Here is a 26,332-nt window from a genome sequence, read left to right as displayed (position 1 = left end):
AAACTTTAGCTTTTGCATCGTTGCCATCCAAATTTTTAGGAGCTATTTTGCTACTCGATTTTTCTGTTACGTTTAATTTTTGTTAGATGGTTAATAACTTAAAATATAAGTCTTGAATTTATTTTGGTTTCCTAATTTTTATAAGCAAAAATTAGATTAAAGCTATTCATGTGTGCCAAATCAGCTTTAAAATACTCATGAGGTTTTTCATATGAAATGATAGCTCGTACGCATTTCGTAGGCATAGAGTTCATGTGGCGCTTGATTTTTGCGTAAACATCGGCGGTTTTATTAAAGAGTAAAATTAAATCCTCTAAATATGTTTCCTTAGTTGATTATCTATTGCGTGGCTAAAGGAATTGTTTCCGATATTTTTTCTAATGCTTTTTCTCCAGAAAAACTTCAATCAGTAAAGTTTTTACTTTTTAAAAAAGCAGAAGAGATAAAGGTATAGGTTAATTTGTAAAGGATAAATGATATTGATCTTCAGATCGGTTAATTTTGTTTTCAGCCAAAAAGGAATTTACATTTAACAATACTCCTTAATTTAGCATAAAAAAGATATTTATACAAAAATTGAGTTTTGATAACGATATCTACAATCGCAGCTAGAAATTCTTTGAAATCAACATGTTGATGTAAAAGAATCTCATCGAAAATTTGATTAATAAATAATGTATACTTTTAAATCATTTAAAGTAGCATTTCCATTACGAGGTTTGTATATACGTAAAACGACATGGTCAGCACCAAATTGATAATTGATTTGGTTTGTACTTTTGTCTAATAAAAATAGAGGTAAATTTAAAACTTTTTTCAAATTTTTACAAGCATAAATTTCGGAACTTTCGTGATCTTCAACCACTTAATAATTTACAAACTTGTCAATACATATACTTTTTTATTTTTTTAAGGAAACTTATTTAAAGAACTAGGTCGTCAATTTACACTTTGCTGCACTGGCTTTAATGAGTTTATTATGTCTCCTTCTTGTTTAGACGTATATTTGTATAAGTTTTTCATTTTTTGAAAAGTTTTGTTTATATATTATTCATCTATTTAAGCATTAAAGTTGTTTTGACGATTCTGATTTGTAATTTGACTGTAAACAAAGGCTTTAAGTCAGCTCATGCGTTAAGGTAGGTTTTCAATTAATCTTGAATTGTAATTGTTGGTGTAGCTAAATCTCCACCAAGCAATATATTTACGGGTAACAGTTTTATAAAATCTTTCTGAAATTGCAGTTGTCCTTCAAATTTTCTTTTTTTTAAAACCTCGTAATTATTGCTCACAAAACCAGATATAGACTTGTTTTTATTTTTTATTTTTTCAAGATGACTTTTCCGTTTTCTTTAAATTGAGGATACGGATATTTTTTTTTTACCAAAGGTTTAATAACAAAACAAACATTTTGTTAAAAGGGATTTACCAATTTGCTGTCTTTTGTGATTAGGTAATAGTTAACATTTTAACATTTTAACTGCAGTTAAAATTAAGTTTTTCGCCTGTTTATTTTAGCAACAAAAAATTGCGCTCGTTCGCCCAACTTTTGCTTGCCGTTGTACTTTCTTTAATTGAAACAATTTTATACAAAGCTGCAATGCATGAGTTGCTACAGTTTATTACTGTCCCTATTGTACGGTAAAACTTGAATTTATTTATTCTGATCCCGATTCGTTTCCAGAGTCTGACTCGTCTGTAGATTTGCACAATCCATAACAGTTTTTTCTTTTATATTCCTTGAGTAAAAGAGGAGCTCTTTCACTCTCGCTATACTTTCTGTTTTTGTTCTTATTATTTTATTGCTCTTTATAACGTCTGTCTTTTCTTTGATAACACTATTTTCCTCCACTTTTTCTAGATCATAAGCAATGTGATGAAATTTGGGAAATTTTTTGCTTCAACCAACGGAAAAACTTAAAAACTAACAATTTTTTATCAACGCTTTTACTTTTGTAATCAAAATCCAATTCTTCTTAGGAATTGGTAGGATAAAAGCATTTTGGTTTTTAGAACTAAATAGTTGTGTTGTCAATCTGGTGACGAAACAATTTATTTTAAAGAAATTGAGATGTCCGAATTTGCTTGTTTTTTTGTAGAGTAAATTAGTAACAATCTTCCGGTATATGGGAAGTCATTTTTAAACATTTTTTCAATTGATTCATTTTTTTCTAAATTGATTTATACTTGAGTTGATGTAGTAGGCACCGCATGAAAGACGATTGAAGTATCTACTCCGTGATGAGAACCGCAAGCGAATACACTTGGAAATTGTTGAGTTTTAAGACAAAATTAACTGGTATTATAATATAAAATAATTGCTTTCAGTAAATGTTTATCATTGTTTTGAAAACCATATTTGACTTTTGAAAAGCTTACTATGCGTTGAATAAGTCCGTCTAATTATATTTAGAAGAGAGATAACAAGCTTTTGCTAAATTTTAATTAGCACTTCTCTCGGTTCTCTTATTTAAATAATAAATAACACTTTAGCGTCGAGATATTTCACATATTGTAAAAGTTCGCGAGCCATAGCGGACTTACCGCTAAGAGTAGTTCCTGTAACCAACGTATTTTTGGGTTTAAAAAAAGCGCATTTGGTTTTGAAATGAAAGTTGGTCATCTTTGTTGTCAAACGTATCAACATTTCCTTTTAAATAAAAAGTTTAATTATTTTTTTGTTTAAAATTTTAGATCTAGAATCTTTTTATATATTTTTTATGTTAATAGATATATTTTTTTGTTTCCATTTTTCAAACAAATAAAACCAGCAAACATACGATAGCAGCTCTTTTGAGCATATGATAGCATCATATACAATAAGATTGCAATCGTGCTCGCTGATATCAGGATATTTATTTTTCATTGGATTCATATCTAAAGGAAAACTATTTGTTACAGCGACAGTTATAATGTATTATTTTAAAAGATGATATATATTTATGTATAATAGTTTGTTAATTTTCTTTGCTTGCGATTTTCTTCTATTTTTTTTTTTTAAATAGTTAAATTTTTTTTACTTTTATATCATTTTTTTAAATAAAAAATCCATGCTTCATTTTATTTCATTAGAAGTATTTTAATTATAATATAATCACTAGATGTTCATTAAGAAACGCATTTTCATGAAATTTCATATAAAGCTTCAATTACTATATTCATAAATACATTTTTTTGGTTTACTAGTCATTACATCAGAATTGCATTTATTAAAATGGGTTATTGAAAACAATCATCTTAATATACCTGACACTACAATGCAAGAAAGTGAACGTTAATAGCGCTTGCTTGACATCTATAGAAAAGGAAAAAAAAAGAAACACTTGTTAGAATTTTTATTATTTCATTGAGTTGACCAGAATGATATTTTGTTTATAGTAATATATATATATATATATATATATATATATATATATATATATATATATATATATATATATATATATATATTATATATATATATATATATATATATATATATATATATATATATATATATATATATATATATATATATATATATATATATATATATATATGTATGTATATATATATATATATATTTTTTTTTTTTTTTTTTTTTTTACATTTAGCTTGTAATCCAAATAACTATTCCTTTCTTTTCCTTAAATTGAAAGTTGATTGTTATAGTGCCCGAGGAAAGTAAATACGTTATAAGCAGAATTTGTGATTACACTGTTGCATTGTTGTTAGATATTGCATCAATTTGTTTTTGATAAAACTTCTTTGATTTCCCTTTATAGATAGAAATTAAAATTAAAATATCTGAAAACAAGAACATTAGCTAGCGAAAAAAATTTACTGACTACAAAAATCTGTTTTAAAAAATCCGAAAAAATTAAAAAAAAAACTACTATTCAATGCTTGGCAAGTATTAAAAGAAATTACTGGAAAACAAAAAAAGATGCTTAAGTTTTTTGCCACAAACGCCTAAAATCAACAATAATAGCTTATATGAGCCTAATAAAGAATTCAATAAATATTTCACTCAAATCAACTATACCAATTAAAATATCAAAACCCAAAACCTCACTTTATGAATTTTTGATACTTATTGATAAAGACAATATTTTTGCTCTAAAGAATTATCTGCCAAACTATCACATGATAAATTAGAGAAAGCTTTTAAATCTTTAAAAAAAAATAAAGCAACTGGTGTAGATGAAATAAATGGAAATATCTGTTATAGATTGCTACGAACAATGTAAAAATAGCTTTTTTAAAATTTTAAAGCATCCGTTCATCAAAGTATTTTCCCATAACGTTTAAAAATTACCATCATCACATTTTAAATAAAAAAAAAATTATGGTTTAAACGATAGTATTTATATGGTTTGAAAGTTATTTAATAAATCGTTTTGTATTAGCTGGTAGTGATGTAGATGATGATGGTAGCTGCTGGTAGTGTCTCTTCTGACTTGTATTGATATTGATAAAGTCTTTTTAACTACAAACAAAAAACTCAATCAGATTTCTATTTGGTTCAAAGCTAATAAATTACTAATACAAAATGGATTTGATTCCTGCGCAAAAAGAAAAACAATTCCTACTAAATAATATGCATGAAATTTATATTGATGAAACTATATAAATGCAATACTGTTATAAAATTATTCGGTGTTTATCTTGATGAGAAAATTACTGGAAGAAAACATATTGATTATGTATGCACCAAAGTTTTAAAAAATATTTGCATTTTGTACAAAGCCCAAAAGTAAATCTAAACAAAAAAAAACTTCACCCAACTCTGTTATTTATTTATACACAATTGCACAAACTACGCTTCCATTGCCTGGAGAAGTACGAAGAAAAGTAAATTGCATTTTTTATCGCCGTTAGTAACATGACATCTCCGTAGTTAACTACACGGATCGTTTTTTAATTTTTTTTTGTTTTTATTAAATAAAGGCACTCGGTATTTTTAAGCTTAACATATTTAATGTTTTATGTTTTACTTTTATATAGAAAAACAGTTTATCTTCATTTGTTTTTTAAAGACCTTTTTTCTTTACAATCAATAAATAAATAAACATTAGGAAATAACTTTTTGAATGAAACTTTTTGTTGAACAAAGTTCCATCAATTTTGTATTGTCTATCGTAGGAATAAAATAGTATAACCAAATTCTATTCTATTTATTACCTTTCGTGTTTTTAAAACTAATTAAAAAAATATATATATTTTCTAAATGTCAAGCATTTTAAAATTCAATTAAAAATGTATGTAATATGTATCTGTTAAATTATTGTGTATTTAAATGTTAATATGTTGTACTTTTGCATTATGTTAAGTCTTTAATATATCTATTTATTATAAATAAATATGTTTACTTTTTAAGGTGCTGATGTAAGATCTCTACGATCTTAAATCGGAAATCTACCCTTCTTTTGTTACTACGCTAAAGTATATATACTTTGTTATTGTTTCCTATATTTTTATGTATCACGACTTATATTATTATGTATCACGACTAACTTTGTATACTGAAAAAAAAATAATTTATTCATGCATAAATCGTGATAAAAAAGAAAAATACGATTTTGTTTTGTCTATCTTGCATGCTTAATAAATGCATCCGGATACGCACCTTTTACACTTAAGAAAGTGGCAGGCTAGAAGCAATGAGGATAAATATAATGTCAAATACCGATTGGAAGAAATCAAACAGATAAACAAATGAGACATATTGTAGACAGACCGAAACCTAATTATGGCAATACAATTGATGGCAAGCGCTATTAACTATTATATTTTAACAAGCGCTATTAACTATTAACCTACAGCTTGTAGGTTTTATCTAAATCCAGAAGTAAGCAAAGAGATTACAGGGTTAGAATTTGAATTGATTAAAAAATATAGTGATTCATTAAGAACAATTGAGTCAAACTTAACAAAAACCTAATTTTGAAGCTAAAACGTTATATCTAGATTTATATTTGTGGTACTAAATGTCAGTTTCCGCGCATAACATGTTAATGCATAGCATCGATTTTACATCATATATGTTAGGCCTCACCTCAAGTAAGGCTGGACGTTGGTGGTGTAACACAATAGTCGTACAATGGTTGTCATACCAACAGGAAGGCAGTTGCGTTGGTGAAAATACAAAACGGTGTTACAAAAACGATTTCTGCAATTAAAACATCGGAACACCGAGTAGCGAAAAGTCGTCGTTGTCATTGTCGTCATAATAGTAGTAGTAGTAGTAGTAGTAGTAGTAGTAGTAGTAGTAGTAGTAGTAGTAGTAGTAGTAGTAGTAGTAGTAGTAGTAGTAGTAGTAGTAGTAGTAGTAGTAGTAGTAGTTGTAGTAGTAGTAGTAGTGGTAGTAGTAGTAGTAGTAGTATTAGTAGTAGTAGTAGTAGTAGTAGTAGTAGTAGTAGTAGTAGTAGTAGTAGTAGTAGTAGTAGTAGTAGTAGTAGTAGTAGTAGTAGTAGTAGTAGTAGTAGTAGTAGTAGTAGTAGTAGTAGTAGTAGTATTACTGATAATGGTAGTTCGAAGCGAGTAGCGCGTTTATAGATTTTTCCTGAAAATATTTTTTAACATTGATTTATAAATATTTCTATACAAATATTAGAAATTATCCTAATACATACTGATAGTTGTTTTTTAATTGCAATAATTATCATTAATAATTATTATATATTAACATTTAAATACACAATAATTTAACAGATACATATTACATACATTTTTAATTGAATTTTAAAATGCTTGACATTTAGAAAATATATATATTTTTTTAATTAGTTTTAAAAACACGAAAGGTAATAAATAGAATAGAATTTGGTTATACTATTTTATTCCTACGATAGACAATACAAAATTGATGGAACTTTGTTCAACAAAAAGTTTCATTCAAAAAGTTATTTCCTAATGTTTATTTATTTATTGATTGTAAAGAAAAAAGGTCTTTAAAAAACAAATGAAGATAAACTGTTTTTCTATATAAAAGTAAAACATAAAACATTAAATATGTTAAGCTTAAAAATACCGAGTGCCTTTATTTAATAAAAACAAAAAAAAATTAAAAAACGATCCGTGTAGTTAACTACGGAGATGTCATGTTACTAACGGCGATAAAAAATGCAATTTACTTTTCTTCGTACTTCTCCAGGCAATGGAAGCGTAGTTTGTGCAATTGTGTATAAATAAATAACAGAGTTGGGTGAAGTTTTTTTTTGTTTAGATTTACTTTTGGGCTTTGTACAAAATGCAAATATTTTTTAAAACTTTGGTGCATACATAATCAATATGTTTTCTTCCAGTAATTTTCTCATCAAGATAAACACCGAATAATTTTATAACAGTATTGCATTTATATAGTTTCATCAATATAAATTTCATGCATATTATTTAGTAGGAATTGTTTTTCTTTTTGCGCAGGAATCAAATCCATTTTGTATTAGTAATTTATTAGCTTTGAACCAAATAGAAATCTGATTGAGTTTTTTGTTTGTAGTTAAAAAGACTTTATCAATATCAATACAAGTCAGAAGAGACACTACCAGCAGCTACCATCATCATCTACATCACTACCAGCTAATACAAAACGATTTATTAAATAACTTTCAAACCATATAAATACTATCGTTTAAACCATAATTTTTTTTTTATTTAAAATGTGATGATGGTAATTTTTAAACGTTATGGGAAAATACTTTGATGAACGGATGCTTTAAAGTTTTAAAAAAGCTATTTTTACATTGTTCGTAGCAATCTATAACAGATATTTCCATTTATTTCATCTACACCAGTTGCTTTATTTTTTTTTAAAGATTTAAAAGCTTTCTCTAATTTATCATGTGATAGTTTGGCAGATAATTCTTTAGAGCAAAAATATTGTCTTTATCAATAAGTATCAAAAATTCATAAAGTGAGGTTTTGGGTTTTGATATTTTAATTGGTATAGTTGATTTGAGTGAAATATTTATTGAATTCTTTATTAGGCTCATATAAGCTATTATTGTTGATTTTAGGCGTTTGTGGCAAAAAACTTAAGCATCTTTTTTTGTTTTCCAGTAATTTCTTTTAATACTTGCCAAGCATTGAATAGTAGTTTTTTTTTTTAATTTTTTCGGATTTTTTAAAACAGATTTTTGTAGTCAGTAAATTTTTTTCGCTAGCTAATGTTCTTGTTTTCAGATATTTTAATTTTAATTTCTATCTATAAAGGGAAATCAAAGAAGTTTTATCAAAAACAAATTGATGCAATATCTAACAACAATGCAACAGTGTAATCACAAATTCTGCTTATAACGTATTTACTTTCCTCGGGCACTATAACAATCAACTTTCAATTTAAGGAAAAGAAAGGAATAATTATTTGGATTACAAGCGAAATAGAAAAAAAAAAAAAAAAAAAAAAAAAAAATGATATCGTAAAATGATACAGTAAATATTTAAATTATGAAAATGCAAAAGAAACGGTATGAAAAAACCACTTTAAATGCGGTAGAGCGCTTGCTTCATAAGTTACAAGCTCAATCCCCACCACGTCCCTGGTAGCAGGGCGCTCCACTTGTTTTTCCCTGTTGTGGCCTTGTTCGTTAAGATTTTTGTTTCGGAGTTATAGAGTTGAGAGGGGATTGTAACCGCAATTATAGTAATCTTCTCAACTGTAGTGGTCTTCTCAGCGTTAGGGAGGTGAATTAATATTAAAAAATAATAATAAAATTTGGTAACTATTATAGGACATTACTATTTTACTTTGGAAATGTGATTTTAAGTATCAAGTATTTATTGCCAAGATCAACTTTCTGTGATGGTTTTTTTATTTATTAAGATTTTACCACCAATTTAGCAAGTTTTAAAGTTTGGTGAAGCGACGTTTACCGCCACTTGGGCAATTCTTAAACTTAGTACAACAATATTTACCGCCATTTTAGTAAAATATTAATTTTAGGTGGCGGTATTTCTTGTCATGGGTTTTGCCGCCACTTTAGCAAGTTTTAAAGTTTAATTCGCGGTATTTAACGTCACTTTGGCAATTCTTAAGTTTAGTACGGCTGTATTTGCCGCCATTTTAGTGAAAATCAACTTTAGGCGGCGAGATTTTGCGTCATGAATTTTACCGCCACAAATTATGTCTTTCTAGCAAATTTTGAAATTTACAGTGGCGGTCTTAACGCCACTTTTGCAACCCTCAATGCAACTAAGGCATAGAACAAACCAACTCGTGAAAAAAAAAAGCCGATAATTTTAAACAAATCCGATTGGTTGTTAGTGGCAAACCGAACAACTTTTTATTTATTGGTACCGTAATTTTGGGTAACTTTGCACAACCGTGGGTAACATTGCACAACTAAAGTCAAAGATATTTTATTCTCTAGCAGTTAAAAATTTTAACTATAACTGCAAAGCACTTTTGAAGTCAGCTGTTTATTCTAGTTTTAATACACAAATAGTGTAAAAAAGTCATTTCAACGAGTTTTCTTTCTACGCAAGTAATTTTACTTAAACATAGAAAAAAGTCACGCAAATAATTTCTTGCAACTTTTATCTGTTAAGCAGATCATAATTAGACCCTAAGGTAAGTAAACAGCATAACATGCTCATCATAATATTAATTTGAATTATTTTATGTTTTAATGCGATTGTCAGTATAGGTGAAGAAAAATTACTAAATTTTGTAAATAAATTACTATTTCGGACTAAACTGGGATAACTTTGCACAATGTGCAAAATTACCACAATTGTCTTTAATTATCTAAAAAAATACTTTTTAAAACTTGAAGTAAATTTTATATATAAGCATAATTATTACATATATTTTTATTGTTTTTATTAACATTTTTTGCTTATTCCTAAATAACACTCATGTTTTTTCCAGATGTCAAGTTGTTACAAAGTCAGAAAATATAAAGACTATACAAATAATGACCTATCCAAATGTCTTGAAGAGGTAAAATGTAAAAAGCTGACACAAAAGCAAGCTGCTGCTAAATACGGCATCAGTCGAAGAACAATTTGTTATAAATTAAAAGGAAAACACAACTTAAAACCTGGTAAGCCATACTTCTTTTCCAAATTTGAGGAGGCTGCTTTTGTGAAGTGTACTATTCAATTGAGTGATTTTGGATTTCCAATTGGTAAAGAAGATTTACGTCATATTATGAATAATTATCTAATTAGTTCAGGAAAAAAAGTAAAAGAGTTTAAAATCTTCCCTGGACCTGATTTAGTTAACTCATTTTTACAAAGACATCCACAACTTACAAGTAAATTTGTGCCAAACTTAAAAAAATCTCGAGCAATGGTTAATGAAGAAATTTTAAAGGATTATATTCAGCAATTATCAAAAACTGTACAAAATGTACCTCCAAGCAACATATATAATTACGATGAAACAAATTTGAGTGATGATCCAGGTTCAAAAAAATGCTTGGTAAAGAGAGGTAATAAATACCCAGCAAATATAAGAAACACTTCTAAGACAAGTATTTCTATTATGATATCAGGTAATGCTGCAGGTGAAGTTCTACCACCGTTTGTAGTTTATAAAGCTGTAAATCTGTGGTCAACTTGGTGTGAAGGAGGTCCTAAAGGAGTCAGATACTTTAACACTAAAAGTGGTTGGTTTGACGGGGCAGCTTTTGAAGAGTGGTTTTTTTCTATAGTTTTACCTTCTTTTAAAAAAAAATCAGGAGTTAAAGTTTTGTTAGGCGATAACTTATCCTCTCATATCTCTCCAAAAGTAATTAATGCCTGTGAAAAAAATGAAATTCTATTTGTTTGCCTGCCACCTAATAGCACGCATATAACTCAACCTCTAGATGTGGCTTTCTTTAAACCTTTAAAAACAGCTTGGCGTAGAATTATTACAGAGTACAAAGATTCTCCTGCTGGCTGCACAAAAACATCTCTTGAAAAACAACATTTTCCAGAACTTTTAAACAAGTTATTGATTGCTATAGAACCAAATCAGGTTAACAACTTAAAATCAGGTTTTAGAAAGTGTGGTATTTATCCAGTAAATGTCAATCAACTTCTCACACAGTTTAGAGAGAGAGAATCGTATGATAAAGAATTTTTAGAAGACAGCTTTAAGATTTTTTTACAAGAAAAATATAAAACCTTGCAGTCTTCAGAAACCAAACAACGAAAAAAAAAGCTTTCTGTTCCTGCAGGAAAAAGTGTTGGCACAGAAGATTTAGAAAAGTTTAGTAACAGTTTTGATATTGGCTCAAAGCTTGCAAAGAAAAAAAAACTGAATAAAAACACGAAGAGCATAAAGTCAAAAGTTCAATCTGAAGAAGATCCGAAAGAGTGCCATGATCACAGTTCTAGCTCAAAATCATTGAGTAGCATTGAAAATAAACTTGTCAACAGATATGATAAGAATGAGAAATCAAGCTCAGAAAATTTGAAACATGTGAACTTTTTCCTTGACGAATTACAAATGCCAAGGAAAACAGTGCTTATGTGAAGCCAATGGTAATAATATTAAATGCTTGTTTGACACACAAGAAAATTTTTATGAATGGGACAATACTTGTTTCACATTAAGAAGCCTCAAAAAATAACCTAAAACAGAGAACTTTACCTCTATTAGACTTTCATTTCTGTTGAAGTTTGTTTATTTAGCTTTTATTTTTTATTTTAAAGATATATAAATGCCTACATTAAAAGAAATATTGTGTTTTTAGTTTTTAATGTGGCAATGTTTCTTTTATCATGTTAAACTTTTTATTAACCAAAACAATGGTAAATCTGATTTTTTTTTTTATTTTTTATTTTATTCTTCATTAAACTCTTGTTAAAATTTCCTTTAAACAGTATAATAAAAAGAGTTTAAATAGCAAAGTTCATATAAACGGTAAAGTTTTTTAAAATTTTACAAGGCTGTGCAAAGTTATCCAAAACCCCGGTTAACTTAAAACATAATTTAGACACCCATAAAAAATCCTTCTTAAATGGTTAAAAAAATAAATTCTAATAATAACATTTTTTGAATAGTCCAAAGAAAATTTTTGGCAAGTTTTTATAAATATTAGAGATATTTTAAGACAATTTTTAGAAACACAGAGCAAAAACTTTCAACTTTTTGCGCAAAGTTACCCAAAGTTACGGTATTTAATTTATGCAAACAAAGAATTCGTAAATTATGGCAAAATATTATAAACAACCGAAGCTTCTGCTATAGGAGATATATCAATATAATTATAAAGATATCTTGAGGTGTTGTTTGACATAATTTATAAAACTAATTACAATTTAATACATTTGTGTTGGTATATTTTAAAAAAATATGCTGATTTTAAAAGTAGTTTTAATAAAATATGTAATAGGCCTGGTTAATAAAAAAGAGCAATCAGGGTTAGGGTTAGTTATTGGTCTGCTTTACATGAGTAAAAACTTTTGGAGTTTTGCTTAAATTTTTATTCACGTAAAGTTAAGCAATTTACACAGAAATTAGTCAGCTTTACGTGAATAAAAACTTAATCCAAATTGTTTTTATTCACGTAAAGCAGACCAATTGCTGAGTAAAAGCAATTGCTCAGTTTTTATCACCCGAGTTCTTGTCTCAATTAAAGTTTTCTACTGATATCAAAACGAAGCGAGTTTGAAAATGAAAGTAATTTGTTTATAAAGTTTACCGCCTCTGTTTTTTTAATTGTTTACACATTCTGAATATAGTAAATTATTTTTTCAAGATGGCTGAATAAGTCATTGTTAAATTAATAATTATTTATGATTACAAATAACTTGGCATTTATAATCAGAAATAATAAATAATTTTTAATTTCTGATAATAAATGCCAAGTTTCTTCACGGTCGTTTGCAGGAGAAAAGTTACTATACGCATGCGCAGTGGAATTACATTTATTGAAGATTTTTTAAAATGGCCACGGTAACAGCGTTATAAAAACTAATCATCGACAACGAGTAGTTTGTACGAAGTACTTGTAGCTGTACGAAGAAATTTTTCAAATAAAATACAAGACCTCTGATTGTGAATAATATCTACTTTCAGCTAAAGCAACTTTAGTGTTTTTGTTTACAATTTTTAAACCTTTTTGAAAATATTTTTGAGCGTAGAAATTTTTTAATTTAAATTTATTCAGCAAGATGAACCTTTTATCTTTTTTGTATTTTTTGCTTATATGAGGATTCAATTTTTTTTGCAGGGTTAAAAGAAAATCTTAATCATTAAACTTTTGTAACCTGTTGCTATGGTACTCTTTTCCGATGTGGCTATATATATATATATATATATATATATATATATATATATATATATATATATATATATATATATATATATATATATATATATATATATATATATATATATATATATATAAATAAATATATATATGTATATATATATATATATAATATATATATATATATATATATATATATATATAAATAAATATATATATGTATATAATATATATATATATATATATATATATATATATATATATATATATATATATATATATATATATATATATATATATTAGGGCCCTGCAAATCGACATTTTTTGTTTTGAATTGAATCTCAAAGCAGGTCTTGATTTGCGAATCAAATCAGCAATTCGTGGTAAACCAAATTTAAGCATTTTTTTTCCAAAAAAAAATAAAAATATTTCTTTGATTAAATTCTTTTTGCCTGGATTATATTTTTGGCGTTTGTTTAAAAGTGATATTAGAACTATTTTCGTTTACTCCACCTGGGGTAAAAACCCATTTCAATTACATTTTAGCTTTACAAATCTAAAAAAATAGAAAAATTCTCAAAATAAAATATGATTCTAAAAACTTTAATACTTTTTTTTCGACTCAATTGAAGCAACACTTTATTTGCGAATCGATTCGCAAGGCCCTAATATATATATATATATATATATATATATATATATATATATATATATATATATATATATATATATATATATATATATATATATATATATATATATATATATATATATATATATATATATATATATATACAGGCCTTACCAGGAGAGGCGTGCGGTCGGTCGCTTTGAGTGACCACGCATATATATATATTTTTTGAGAGTTTGGCCACGGTTTTTTAGCATATATTAATGACGCATTTTTAAAAAGGCGCTGAAAAAACCTAACTAAATTGTCGTATTATTTTATTATTTTTATTCATAATTTATTCTTATTATTAATATAAAAATATGAACATAAAAATGAAATATATATATATATTTTTATACTTATTTAAAAAGTTTTTTTCTTTCTTATTACAATTTTTTTTTTTTATGTCTAGTAAACATAAAAAAAAAATTTATTCATTTATATTTATTTTTTATTTATTTATATTATAATTATTTATAATATATTTTTAGGTGTTGATTTTTTCAGCAACGATATTTGAGACAAGTCGAAAGAATAAACAGAAAATGTGACCGAAAACTTTTTTAAACTATTTTGAAAAACACGCTCTACCGACGCGGGATGCGAACCCGGGTCTCCGCGGCTCTACGTAACGTCTTAACCGAATAAGCTGCACGTTCATATCCTATACGAGAACCTTGTAGAAAATAATTCTTCTAGAACTTAGAAGTTATTTTTAGTAGAAAGACATACTTATGCGAAAAAATTTAAAAATAGAAAAAAAAAAATTTTGTTATAAGAAAAAATAATTCAAAAAAAATATATATATATATACTATTTTTATGTTATTATTTCCTTATTAATGAAAAGAATAAATTATTAAAAAAATTACAAAATAATACAACGAATTTAATTTGATTTTTTCAGCGCCTTTTTAAAAATGCGTTATTTTTAATATATGCTAATAAAGCGTGGCCGAGTTATCCAAAAAAAAATAAATATCCGTGTTCACTCAAGGCGTGCGACCGCACGCCTCTCCTGGGAAGGCCTGATATACACATACATACATACATTATATTATTATGCACTCTTATTTATGATCAAAATTTTGAATGTTATTATTCCAGGCTTTCGATTTAGTCAATAACGTCAAATAAATCAACTGTATTGCCTGCTTCAAAGCAATACCATTGGTTATGTTTTTGATTTTATCAATTGAATGCTATAATTTTGATTCTATCTATTGAATCATCAGTCTGGTTTTGTACATATTGATTCAAAATTAATAAATTATGATCAAAATTGATTTAAAACAAACAAATATTATAGTATATATTATTTTAGTATTCCAACCATATTTGGGTCTTGAAAAGGAAACTAACCTGTTGTAAAGAAGGGAAAAATAAACTAAAGCAGAAAGACTTTTAATGTTTTTTAGCTTGAAACTGTTAAAATCAATATGAATATATTTAGAATATTTTTTACATATAGATTGAAGGAATGAAAAATGTATTGTATGCATGAAAGATATTTATATTTTTATTTGAATTATATTTTGATCTTTTATTTTGTGCTGAAATACATGCAACTGTCAACATTTTAATGAGAGAATTTGTTTTGTTACTTGCTAATGAATCTTCATATAATAAATATTCTTGGCATTGAGGACATATTGCTTTACTAATTGGCTTGAACTTTTTTTAAAGTTAAAGGTTGCTTTGGAATTTTACCGCATATATTACATAAGCAATGTTGCAAATGTGGATTTAACTCATTATTTAGCTCTGATATATCTACGTCTTCATCTTGTATTATGGTTATTGCTTCTTTTATGGTAGTGAACATTGCAAATGTCCACAACTTTGAATCATTTTTTTGGCGGCCACTACATCTTGCTTTATTTCTAGATTGTTGTTTAGAAACTACTAAACCTTTTCTAAGCTTTTTTACTGATTGGCAAGTAAAACAGTCATCACAGTGTGGTTTCCACTTAGTACAGAGACCAAGGGCAGTTGATGTTTTTCTTGAAAGCACATTGTTCATTGTACAATAACATTTTTTACACATTTTTGGAGGATGGACAATTTCCAAATCTGTCATTTCAACATGAAACAGCTTCTCTAATTTTACTTAAAGAATTTCTCCTATAAAATAATGTTTTTTACCAAGTAACTGTCGACAAACTCTGCAAATGAGTTTAATATTTTTGTTGTGAAGTTCCATTTTATTTAATATTAGACTATATAAAAAATTGTATATATATATAATTATAAACAAATTTATTTTTTACAAATCCTTGTAATTCATCCATATTTATTAACCAATTCCTATTTATATATATATATATATATATATATATATATATATATATATATATATATATATATATATATATATATATTATATATATATATATATATATATATATATATATATATATATATATATATATATATATATATATACATCGGAAAGGAGTACCGTAGCAACAGGTTACAAAAAGTTAACGATTAAGATTTTGTTTTAACCCTGCAAAAAAAATTGAATCCTCATATAAGCAAAAAATGCAAAAAAGATAAAAGGTTCCTCTTGCTGAATTAATAAAAATTTTAAAATTTCTACGCTCAAAATTTTTTTAAAAAAGGTTTAAAGATTATAAACAAAAACAGTAAAAGTAGCTTTAGCTGAAAGTAGATTTTATTCATATTCAGTTGTCTTGTATTTTATTTAAAACATTTCTTAGTACAGCTGCAAGTTATTTTCACAATAATTTCATTTAAAAAAATAGTTAAAAGTCTATTTAATTATCTAAAATTAAACAAGTTACTCGTTGTCAATGATAAGTCTTTTAAAACGTTGCATCCGTAGCCATTATTAAAATTTTAAAATATTTTAAACTCTACTGCGCTTGCGTATAATAACTTTCCACTTATTTCTAAAGTCTAAACGACCGTGTCTTCCATTGAAAACCAACAACAATACGTGCTTTTATAAAAAAATCAAATCCATAGACTTTTCTATAGCCAAGCCATTAGGTACTTTATGTTGAAAATTACATCTTTTCTAAATAAAACTACGCTTGACGATTTTTTATAGTCGCATTACTTTTACCAAATTGTGGTTAAAAGGATCAGACTTTTACCAGACAGTGGTTAAAATGATCAAATATAATATGTCATACTTTTTGATGAAAAAACTTACATATATTGTAATTGAGAAAGCTTATATTTTTATTTGGAAAAACGTGTACCATGCCTTAAATACATTCAGTTATTATTATATCAAACACGCATGCGCAAAATAATGTAAATATAATACCGTTTAATGTTTCCATTTAGTAGTGTTGCGACGGTAAAATTTACCGGAAAATTTTCCGATAAATTTACCGGAAAGTCTTGAAAAATTACCGCCTGGTAAATTTTGAAATTTTTTTTCACATTTTTATTTTCTTTAAAGATAAATTTATTTTTTAAGGAAAGTTTACCCTCTCCGATTTAAAATTTACCGGTAAACTTTGAATCAAATAGTACCGGAAAATTAACATCACTACACTAATATGACCGGAAAATTAACATCATTCTTAGTCAGTTTTATAATAAAATAAAAAAAAAGTTTACAAGATAAGGAGAAAAACTTGGATCGAAATAAAAATTTGTGAAAATAAAATAAATAATTCTAATATTTCCTAATAAGTCTTAATATTTACGCAAATTATTTTTAAAATTTGTAATATTATATTAAATATAATATTACAAATTTTCAAAATAATTTGCGTAAATATTAATAACATTTGTAATAATAATAATAGTATATGACATATATACATATAATATATACATAATAATATATGACATATATACATATAATATGTAACATGGTATTACATTGTTAAGTATTGCAATATTAAATATTACTAGCAAATTAAGTTAAAACGACTATTTATAGTATTTAAACTTGCTCTTATAAAATTCTTTTTGATATAATACATAATACTGCTAAACATTAAATATAGATATATTGTATATTGTATCAAAAGTTGTTTTATAAGGATAAGCTTAAGTATCATAAACAGATGTTTTAACTTAATTTAGTTATAAAAAAACTAATCTAAGATATTAAATTGCAAATAAATAAACACAAATCATTGTTTTTTCTTTTTCTTCTGACATTTTTCTTTTTTTTTCTACACCCTTGAAAAGTTTTATTTATATAAATCCTTTTTTTAGGTTCAAAAATGTTATTAGCAGTTATAGTATCCTTTTTAATATCAAATGGGTGCTGCGTCAACATGCATAAAAATCTCTATACTAATTTAGAAGATAGAGGCAAAAATGCAATATCTGTAACAAAAATTGTTGATAAACTTTCAATAGACAGAAGAGAAAGGTTTAAGAGAACATTAACTGATGAGAGCAATAAAACCAATGTTATCACAGATGATCATCAGTACTATACATCAGCATACTTTTCTGTCAGTAGACATGATTTTATTGATTTGACACAAAACAAAATCAGCAGTTTGAGTGTACAAAAAATTAACTCATTAACATCTGGATATCTAATAGGCACCAAAGTGAACCTGCCATTTAACTTTACATTTTATGGAAATAGAGTAAATAGTATATACATAACTACTGGTGGTTTTCTTAGTGTCTACCCTGACTTTCATTCCTTTATTCATTCCGTTCACTATATAGCTCCTCTTATGGCTGACTTTAATTTAAAGCTTAATAAAAATTCTGCTGTATTTTTTGGGCAAGGTGTAGATATGTTTATTGTTCAATGGGACAATGTTTTAACAGATGACCCAAATTTAAGTAATGAAACATTCACTTTTCAGGTAATCATTTATCAGAATGGAACTTTTTTAATGATTTACCAAAAAATTCCATACCCTGTGTATAAGATAAAAAATGTTGATCATCCAGTAACAGCTGGTATAGCAGATGGATATATAATTTCGTTTATACAAAATAGATCTCGATTTAATTTTGCTGTGTACCATAGTTTTCTTTACAAGTATCATGAAGTAAAATTACCTTTAGAAAAATTAAAATCTTTTTCTGCATATCGGCTAGATCCTGTTAAAACTTGTTTAGAATTCACTTCATGTGAATCTTGCACTGGCTCTCATATTTCATTTCAATGCAAATGGTGTCCGGAACTTAACTTATGTTCTGATGCCATCAATTGGAATCGTCAGATCTGGCTCTCATCAAAATGTTCTATAAATTCTTTTAGCTCAATCAGTAAATGTTCTTTAATTCCATCAAGTTCAAATATCAAAATTGAAGTCAAAAATAGAAGAAATATAGCCAGAGCCAATGTAGCTGGAATTGTCTTTGGTGTGATATTTTGTGTTTTGATTTTTGTTTTAATTGCTATCTTTGCTCATGCATATTTACATCCGCAAACTAGGTTGGGGATGTGGATTATTGAGTACCGACCAAGCAGATGGTTTCATAAAAAAACTCATGAATTTAATGAGGAGCTTCTCACATGATGTAATGTTTAAAAAATAGTTTTCATTTTGTTAGCAATTAAATTTTTTTTCCCAAAGCATTTATAAAAATTTATAATGTATTTAGTGAAGTTAAACTAAAAGTTTTTGTTATTATTATTATTATTATTATTATTATTGTTATTATTGTTATTATTATTATATATATATATATATATATATATATATATATATATATATATATATATATATATATATATATGTATATATATATATATACATATATATATATGTATATATATATATATATATATACATATATATATATATATATATTTATATATATAATATATATATATATATATATATATATATATATATATATATATATATATATATATATATATATATATATATATATATATATATATATATATATATAGGTGTTCAAAAAAAAACATATTCAAAACGCAAATATACAAAAAAAAAGCCAATTGGGAGCAAATTTAAAAAAAATTAGATAAAATGTATTTAAAAAATGCAAAAAAAAATTTCAAAAATATTGACATTTACCTTGTGCTCAAGCAAAAAATGCCCCAAATTGTTCCAAATTATTTAGCTTTGAGCGCAAAGTAAATCTCAATATTTTGATTGTTGTGTTACTTGGTTTTTTAATAATTGTTGTTTAATTTAAAAAATATTTTTTTGCATATTTTTTTTGCAAAAAATTTTTGAAATACTTTCAACAACAATTTAAAAAAAAAACAGGATACGCAACAATCTAAAAAAAAATTTGGAACATTATGAGCACATTGGAAAAAAACAATTTATAAAATATATAAATTTACCTTGCACTCAAAGCCAAATTACATAGGAACTTGGGGCATTTTACGGGGTATTTTGCTGCTTGAGAACAAGGTCCAATATGTCAATATTTTTGGATTTTTTTTTTGTAATAGTATTTTTTTTTTATATTTGCCCCAAATTTGGTTGCTTGTGTATTTTTGTTAAAAAATTTTTTTTTTAGAACACCCCTAGTTATATACAAAGTAATTCTTTATTCAATAGTTATTAAAATCATTGTTATATATTTGTATATGTCCACCGACATACTTGTTTACTTGTTTTTAGAAAGACAAATTTCTTATTATTTTTTGTCAAAATTGTATTTTGTTTCCACTTATGTATGATAATAGTTTTTATTTTTAATAAATGCTTGTAAATACAGTTTTTAAAATAAATAAAAATTTATACTGTTAGTATTACTAGTATTTAATAATTAATAATAGCTTTTTAATAATTATTATTATATTTAATTAATAATAGTCTATTTATATTTTAATATTAGTTAGCTTTTTATTTCATTTAAAACATATTTGTTTAATAATTCCAGTCATTCCTTTTTGTCCCTTTTTTGATCACAATTTTACACAAAGTTTTAGTGAATTACTAAACCTTTACTAAATTTTACTAAAATTACTGAATTTCATTAATAACCTCAGTAATCTTAGGCTTGAGTTCTCAAGCTTAAGATTACTTGTTTTTAGAGCATTAGCATAGACATTTTATTTGACAAATCCCAAAGAAAATAGTCTAAAAGAGTTACAAGAGTTTTGTTTGAATAATAGTTAAATTATCATCATATAAAAGGTTTTAAAATGCTGATATGGGTTCATAGCATTATCAGAACAAGAAGAGGATCAAACAGAAACTTTTCCATTTTTACATTAGGTTGAGATATTGTCTTAGGTTGTCATTGAAACTCTTGTATTAACTTATTTTTTGCTTTTTGGTGAATTATTGCAGGTTCTAGTTAAGTTTCATGCAATTTCACATTCAAATAAATCATATAAAATATTGTTCTTCTTTGATTTACAATAGTTATAATTGCTATTATGATTAGTAATAAGTAACATGGTAACAGCTAAAACATTTGTATCATTGTTACTCACATCAGAAATTATATTGTCAAATTTAGCTGTTTTTTTTTTTTCAATCTTTTTATTTTTATTTAAAAAAAAGTACATGGATTCAAGTAAGAAGTTCAAAAACTTAAGTAAGCAGATTATATCAGTACCATGTAGCAGCAGATAAGTTTATGAAAGTTAATCAAACTCTTTAATTATAGTTTTCTATGATATATTTAAGTATATTTATTATATTTGATCATTTTCATTACTTTTTTGATAAATACTAGCTTCCAATTTGAACATGTTTAGGTTCGAACATTGAAACTTTTGCCATTTTTTAAGAGGTTCAAGCTTGAAATTTTTTTCTCTTAATGTTGAAATATTTATATATATCAAAATTAGGTTCTTTATTATCATTTTTTAACAGTTAAACCAAAATCTTTTTTAAACTGTGACTTCTTTAGACAGTTTTTGTTACTCTTAATTTTTGTTGAGCAATATTTTTTTTCAAAAGCAACACTTTTAAAGAAGTCACAAATGGAATATATGTAAACAAATGATTTAAGACGTTACTTTTAAGTTTTAAAGTTAAAATAGTTACATGGTTTACAAATTTTTTAATTGTTAAAGAAATTCCTTGGTGATACCCATAATAGATTGTTAAAATTTTGAAATTAAAAAAAAAAGATGGGTTAATACAGCTTTAACAAGCTGAAAGTTTTAGTTTTATTTGAAAAAAATTATGGATAAGTTTAAAGATGTAAGCACAACCACAAGATCTGAGGCATGGAGCTATTTCAAATTTTCCAAAGAATTACAGAGTTCAAAGTGCAAACTCTGTAAAATTTTTCTCAAAACACTTAGCTCAACAACAACAGCTTTAGCAAGGCATTAAAAAAAACAACATAAGTTAAGTTCTTAAATGGAATAACTCTGCGCCCAAGGCTGCATCAAACTTTCCTCCTGCCAAAATACCGCAAATAGAATTTTTTTTCAAAGATGACCATAAAACTTTACCTGAAATTTTGAGTCAACTTTCAGCTATGGATGGAATCAGCTTTCACAAAATTGGTAAAGTGAAACTTTCCAATCAGCATTTTGTGCCCAGGGATACTAAATCCCTCAAAGTACTCAAACCGTTTGCAATCTTGTCATTAAATACTTCAGGTTAGTAAAGAAACAAGTTTTAAGTTCTTTGAAAATGAAACTTGAAGATAAAGGTAAATTTAGTCATACATTTGATGAGTATACTTCAGTAAAAAAAAGATGTATGAACTTAAATCTACATAATAATGAAGGATTTCAATTGCTTGGAATGTTAAGAATCCAAGGTACAATGCCAGCAACAAAAGCCATTAAATTTTTTAGTGATAAGCTTAATTCATTTGATTTAAAATTGAACAAAGACATTGTAGCTTCTGCTCCTGATGAAGCGAGCTTAATGAAAAAAATTGGTCATGAAACCGTGGCAAAAAAAAAATTGGTTAAAAAATTTTGTAGATCACCAGTGAGCAATGATGATGAACTTCAACCAAACATAATGGAGAAATTTGGTAAAGAAAAAATTTTGATTTCTGACTCAAGGACAAGATGAAGCAGTACTAATGATATGCTTGAACGTTTTTTGGAGTTGCAAGTAGTAGTAGTATAAATAGCACTGATTGGTATAAATATTGATTTTCCTCTAACTAAAAATGATGTCATAAATGAACTTTGTGTTGCTTTAAAACCTCTAAATTTAGACATTAATACTCTTTCAAATTGAGATGATGATCTTTTGTATTCTGAAATTGTGATTAAATTTACCAGAAAAAAACTTTATCAAGCTAATACATCAACTTGTTAAACAGATATTTGAATATAGAGTAATTTAAAAAGAAGAAAAATTCATTTAATTTATCTTATGAACTATTTGTCATATCTGGATGTCTTAAATATAGATGACCTATTTGGCAACAAGATTAAAAAAAAAGACGGTTACTAATCTTGCTGCTAATCTCATTCAGAGATTATTTCAGCCATCTGATGATAGCTCTGATGATGACAAGGAAGTAAATACTGATAGCATAACTGATAACGTAAAAAGTATTAAAAATGAATTGAATTTAGCTCAACAACTCAAACTTTTTATTGAATAATCAGACACTGAAATAAAACTTGACTATCAGGAAATTAGAACAAACCTTGTTCAAAAGGAAATGGCTGTTTTTGAAGCTAGCAAATCTAGGCCTAAATATTTAGATTTACTTTTCAAAGCTCTTCAAACACCTCCTACACCTGTAGAAGCTGAGAGAGCTTTTTCAAGTCTTGGACTTTTTGCTACTAAAATAAGAATTTCTTTAAATGATAAATCTTTAGATGCACTAACTTTTCTAAGGCAAACTATGAAGAGTACTCATTGATATTATTTACTTTAATCCTAATTGATGATAAACAAATAAATTCTTTTATGCATACTTAGTGTTACTTTTTTGAGTCTAAATATAACTAAAATAAAGTTTTAAATAGTTCAATTTTTTTTTTGTAAAAGTTTGAACATGTTCAACTATTTTTCAAACTTTAAATTAAACTTCTAACTGGAAACCCTAATAAATACTTATATTGCAGAAATTATTTGATAATTTACTTATATAGTATACATATTAAGTAATACAATTATTGATTAGAATGTTTAGTTTATCAAAATTTTTATTGCATGATGGATTTTAATTTTAATTTTGATAGATAATAAAAAGCAATACTTAGTTAATAGAACAAATGAATTCTGTTGTTGGCTTCATTGCTTTGTCCTGTTTCGTTTTATTATGTTTTATAAATAAAGCACTAGCAATTAGGTGTGATTATGTTGATGGTTATCGAGGTTGTGCCTGTCGAATGAGCGATACAAATGAAATTATGGGACTTGATTTACTGATAAGAAATGACACTCAAAAAAGAGTTCCAAGGTAACAACTTTTTAAAATAGAGTTCCAAGGTAACTGCTTTTAGGTTTCTATGAAAACAATTTTTTTAGAGCATGCAATCCCAGAGTTATTTTTTATTCTAGAGATTTTTTGATTCATTTTTAACAATCCTCAAATCTCTAAATTATTCCTAATAAAACACTATTTAGTAGGTTATTTTTTGAATTCTCTAATACCCTATATATATATATATATATATATATATATATATATATATATATATATATATATATATATATATATACACATGCAGTCTACGAAATTCAGGTAGACATTCGGCTTTTTTGCGTCGGGCAAATGCCAACCTATCTTTGCTTTAAAAGCCGACCTATCTTTGGTTTAGGACGGCATACAACTGCCGGCCTGAATATCCTAAAGTGTCAGCATGCAAATTGAAATACATGTAAAAAGTATATAATGTTCGTTAAATATTAAATATAAAGTTTGACATGTTTTATTAAAACAAAAATTTATTCTTTTTTTCAATTTATTTTTTTTTTATTTCTCAAATTTATTCAAGCATAGCAAAGTTCATTTAAAAGTTAAAAAATATTTTAAATGCCTGTTGTTCTCACGCTTTTTTAATCGCAATTTAAACGCAATTATTATTTTATGAAGTTTCAAAATCTAATTTTGATTTATTTTATTAGTTAAAACCGTTTATTTACATGCTTACAGTTTTTTAATATTATTTAAGATCAGAAAGTCTATTAGGAAAGTTTAGTCTTGGTATAATTATATATATATATATATATATATATATATATATATATATATATATATATATATATATATATATATATATAATATATATATATATATAATATATATATATATAATATATATATATATATATATATATATATATATATATATATATATATATATATATAAAATATATATATATATAAAATTTCTAATAAAGGGTTAGAAAGCATTCTCCATTTAAAATGCACAAGAAGTTTTGACGAAAGGTTTTATGATCATGCTATAGAATTATTTTTGAACCAATACCCAAATAGCGAAGTAAGAAATAATCCTATGCGGGTACAGAGCCATGCTAATATTAAGAAATCAAAAATACGCAAAAACAAAATGACTTCAATAATGACTGCTTTGCAAACCCTTGTTTCTTTTGACAGTAAATCTTCTGATTTACTGTCAAGAAGATTTGATTTCTAACATCAACTTGAACAATATTTCTGATGATTGGACAGAAAATTCTGATGATGAGTAAATTATGAAAATACGTCAATAATACAACAACCATTGTACAGAAACAATTTATATATAAGAAAAAACAACTATTTTTAGGATTTTTACTTTTGTTTTCCCTCCATCAATTTACATATAGTTACAAGTTCATACTACAATTAAATATTAAAAAACACCGCTCCTACTACTGTAGGAGAGTTAAATGCTTATTCCTGGGAGAGGTTAATACCTCTGTAAACTGTCTACTCATTTTATTAAAAAATTTGTCGTTTTAAAGTCTTCACCTGCAGCACATAAACTAAATTTGTATTTCTAAAAGGTGTTCTTTCTATGAGCAATCTAAAAGTTTTTTTTGTTAACAAACAACTTCAAAACTAAATAATCACTAGTTCATAAATTTGGTATATACTTAATTTACTGCACAAAATTTATATGATACATTCTTTAAAATATTATTGTCGGAAGCTATGCTATTATAAAGCAATCCTTTTATAATCAATTAATCATTACCCTATCGTAACAGAAAGCAAAAAATCCTTCTTTTTTTTTTTGTCAACCTTACGTCGGCTAAGGCTGGCAAGCTTGTGCCAATGCCCTTGACAGCCTGTCGAATTAGCAGGCTGTCAAGGGCCATACTAGACAGTTTTCGACAGCGTCGACCGTATTTGGCACCAATTTGGGCGCCGTCCAAATTAAAAAATGGCATATATTATTCAGCTATATTTTTGCTAAACTTATCTATATATATATATATATATATATATATATATATATATATATATATATATATATATATATATATATATATATATATATATATATATACATACAGGGCTTGCGATAAAGAAAATTGGTCAGCGTTTCACCAGTTATTTCATGCTCATAAAATCGTAATACATCGTCATCAAGCGTGATTATGCGTGCCAAAGATCCTCTAAAGCAAT

General features: G+C 26.0%; 2 protein-coding genes and 1 long non-coding RNA gene across 5 annotated transcripts in view; all 3 read left to right on the top strand.

The window, feature by feature from the left end:
* Positions 1–9,298: 9,298 nt before the first annotated feature.
* LOC124814272 (jerky protein homolog-like) lies at positions 9,299–11,637 on the top strand. The gene is made up of 2 exons (XM_065800260.1): positions 9,299–9,550; positions 9,851–11,637. The coding sequence occupies exon 2, from the start codon at positions 9,851–9,853 to the stop codon at positions 11,444–11,446; it is 1,596 nt and encodes a 531-aa protein (XP_065656332.1). The 5' UTR covers positions 9,299–9,550; the 3' UTR covers positions 11,447–11,637.
* A 1,163-nt stretch (positions 11,638–12,800) lies between these two features.
* LOC136081047 (uncharacterized) lies at positions 12,801–15,405 on the top strand. Its single transcript, XR_010638842.1, has 2 exons — positions 12,801–13,196; positions 15,184–15,405. It is a non-coding gene; the product is annotated as an uncharacterized LOC136081047 (long non-coding RNA).
* Positions 15,406–18,037: 2,632 nt separating this feature from the next.
* LOC101235613 (uncharacterized) overlaps positions 18,038–26,332 on the top strand; it is a 56,941-nt gene continuing 48,646 nt past the window's right edge. The window contains exon 1 of one of the 3 annotated variants that reach the window (XR_010639232.1): positions 18,038–19,343. Coding sequence is in view for 2 of the 3 variants with exons in the window: in XM_065800258.1 (XP_065656330.1) it covers positions 23,968–24,155 (188 nt within the window). In the remaining variant the exon portion in view is untranslated. Of the gene's footprint in view, positions 19,344–23,931; positions 24,156–26,332 lie in introns of those variants that run through there. The other 2 variants (XM_065800259.1, XM_065800258.1) reach the window with 2 other exon arrangements.

The sequence above is a fragment of the Hydra vulgaris genome, chromosome 06, assembly GCF_038396675.1.
Source record: "Hydra vulgaris chromosome 06, alternate assembly HydraT2T_AEP".
Classification (NCBI taxonomy): domain Eukaryota; kingdom Metazoa; phylum Cnidaria; class Hydrozoa; order Anthoathecata; family Hydridae; genus Hydra; species Hydra vulgaris.
This window is presented reverse-complemented; position numbering and strand designations above follow the sequence as displayed.

Excerpts from the sequence above, each read along its gene's own strand:
- LOC124814272 (XM_065800260.1), top strand. The coding sequence starts at position 9,851 with ATGTCAAGTTGTTACAAAGTCAGAAAATATAAAGACTATACAAATAAT.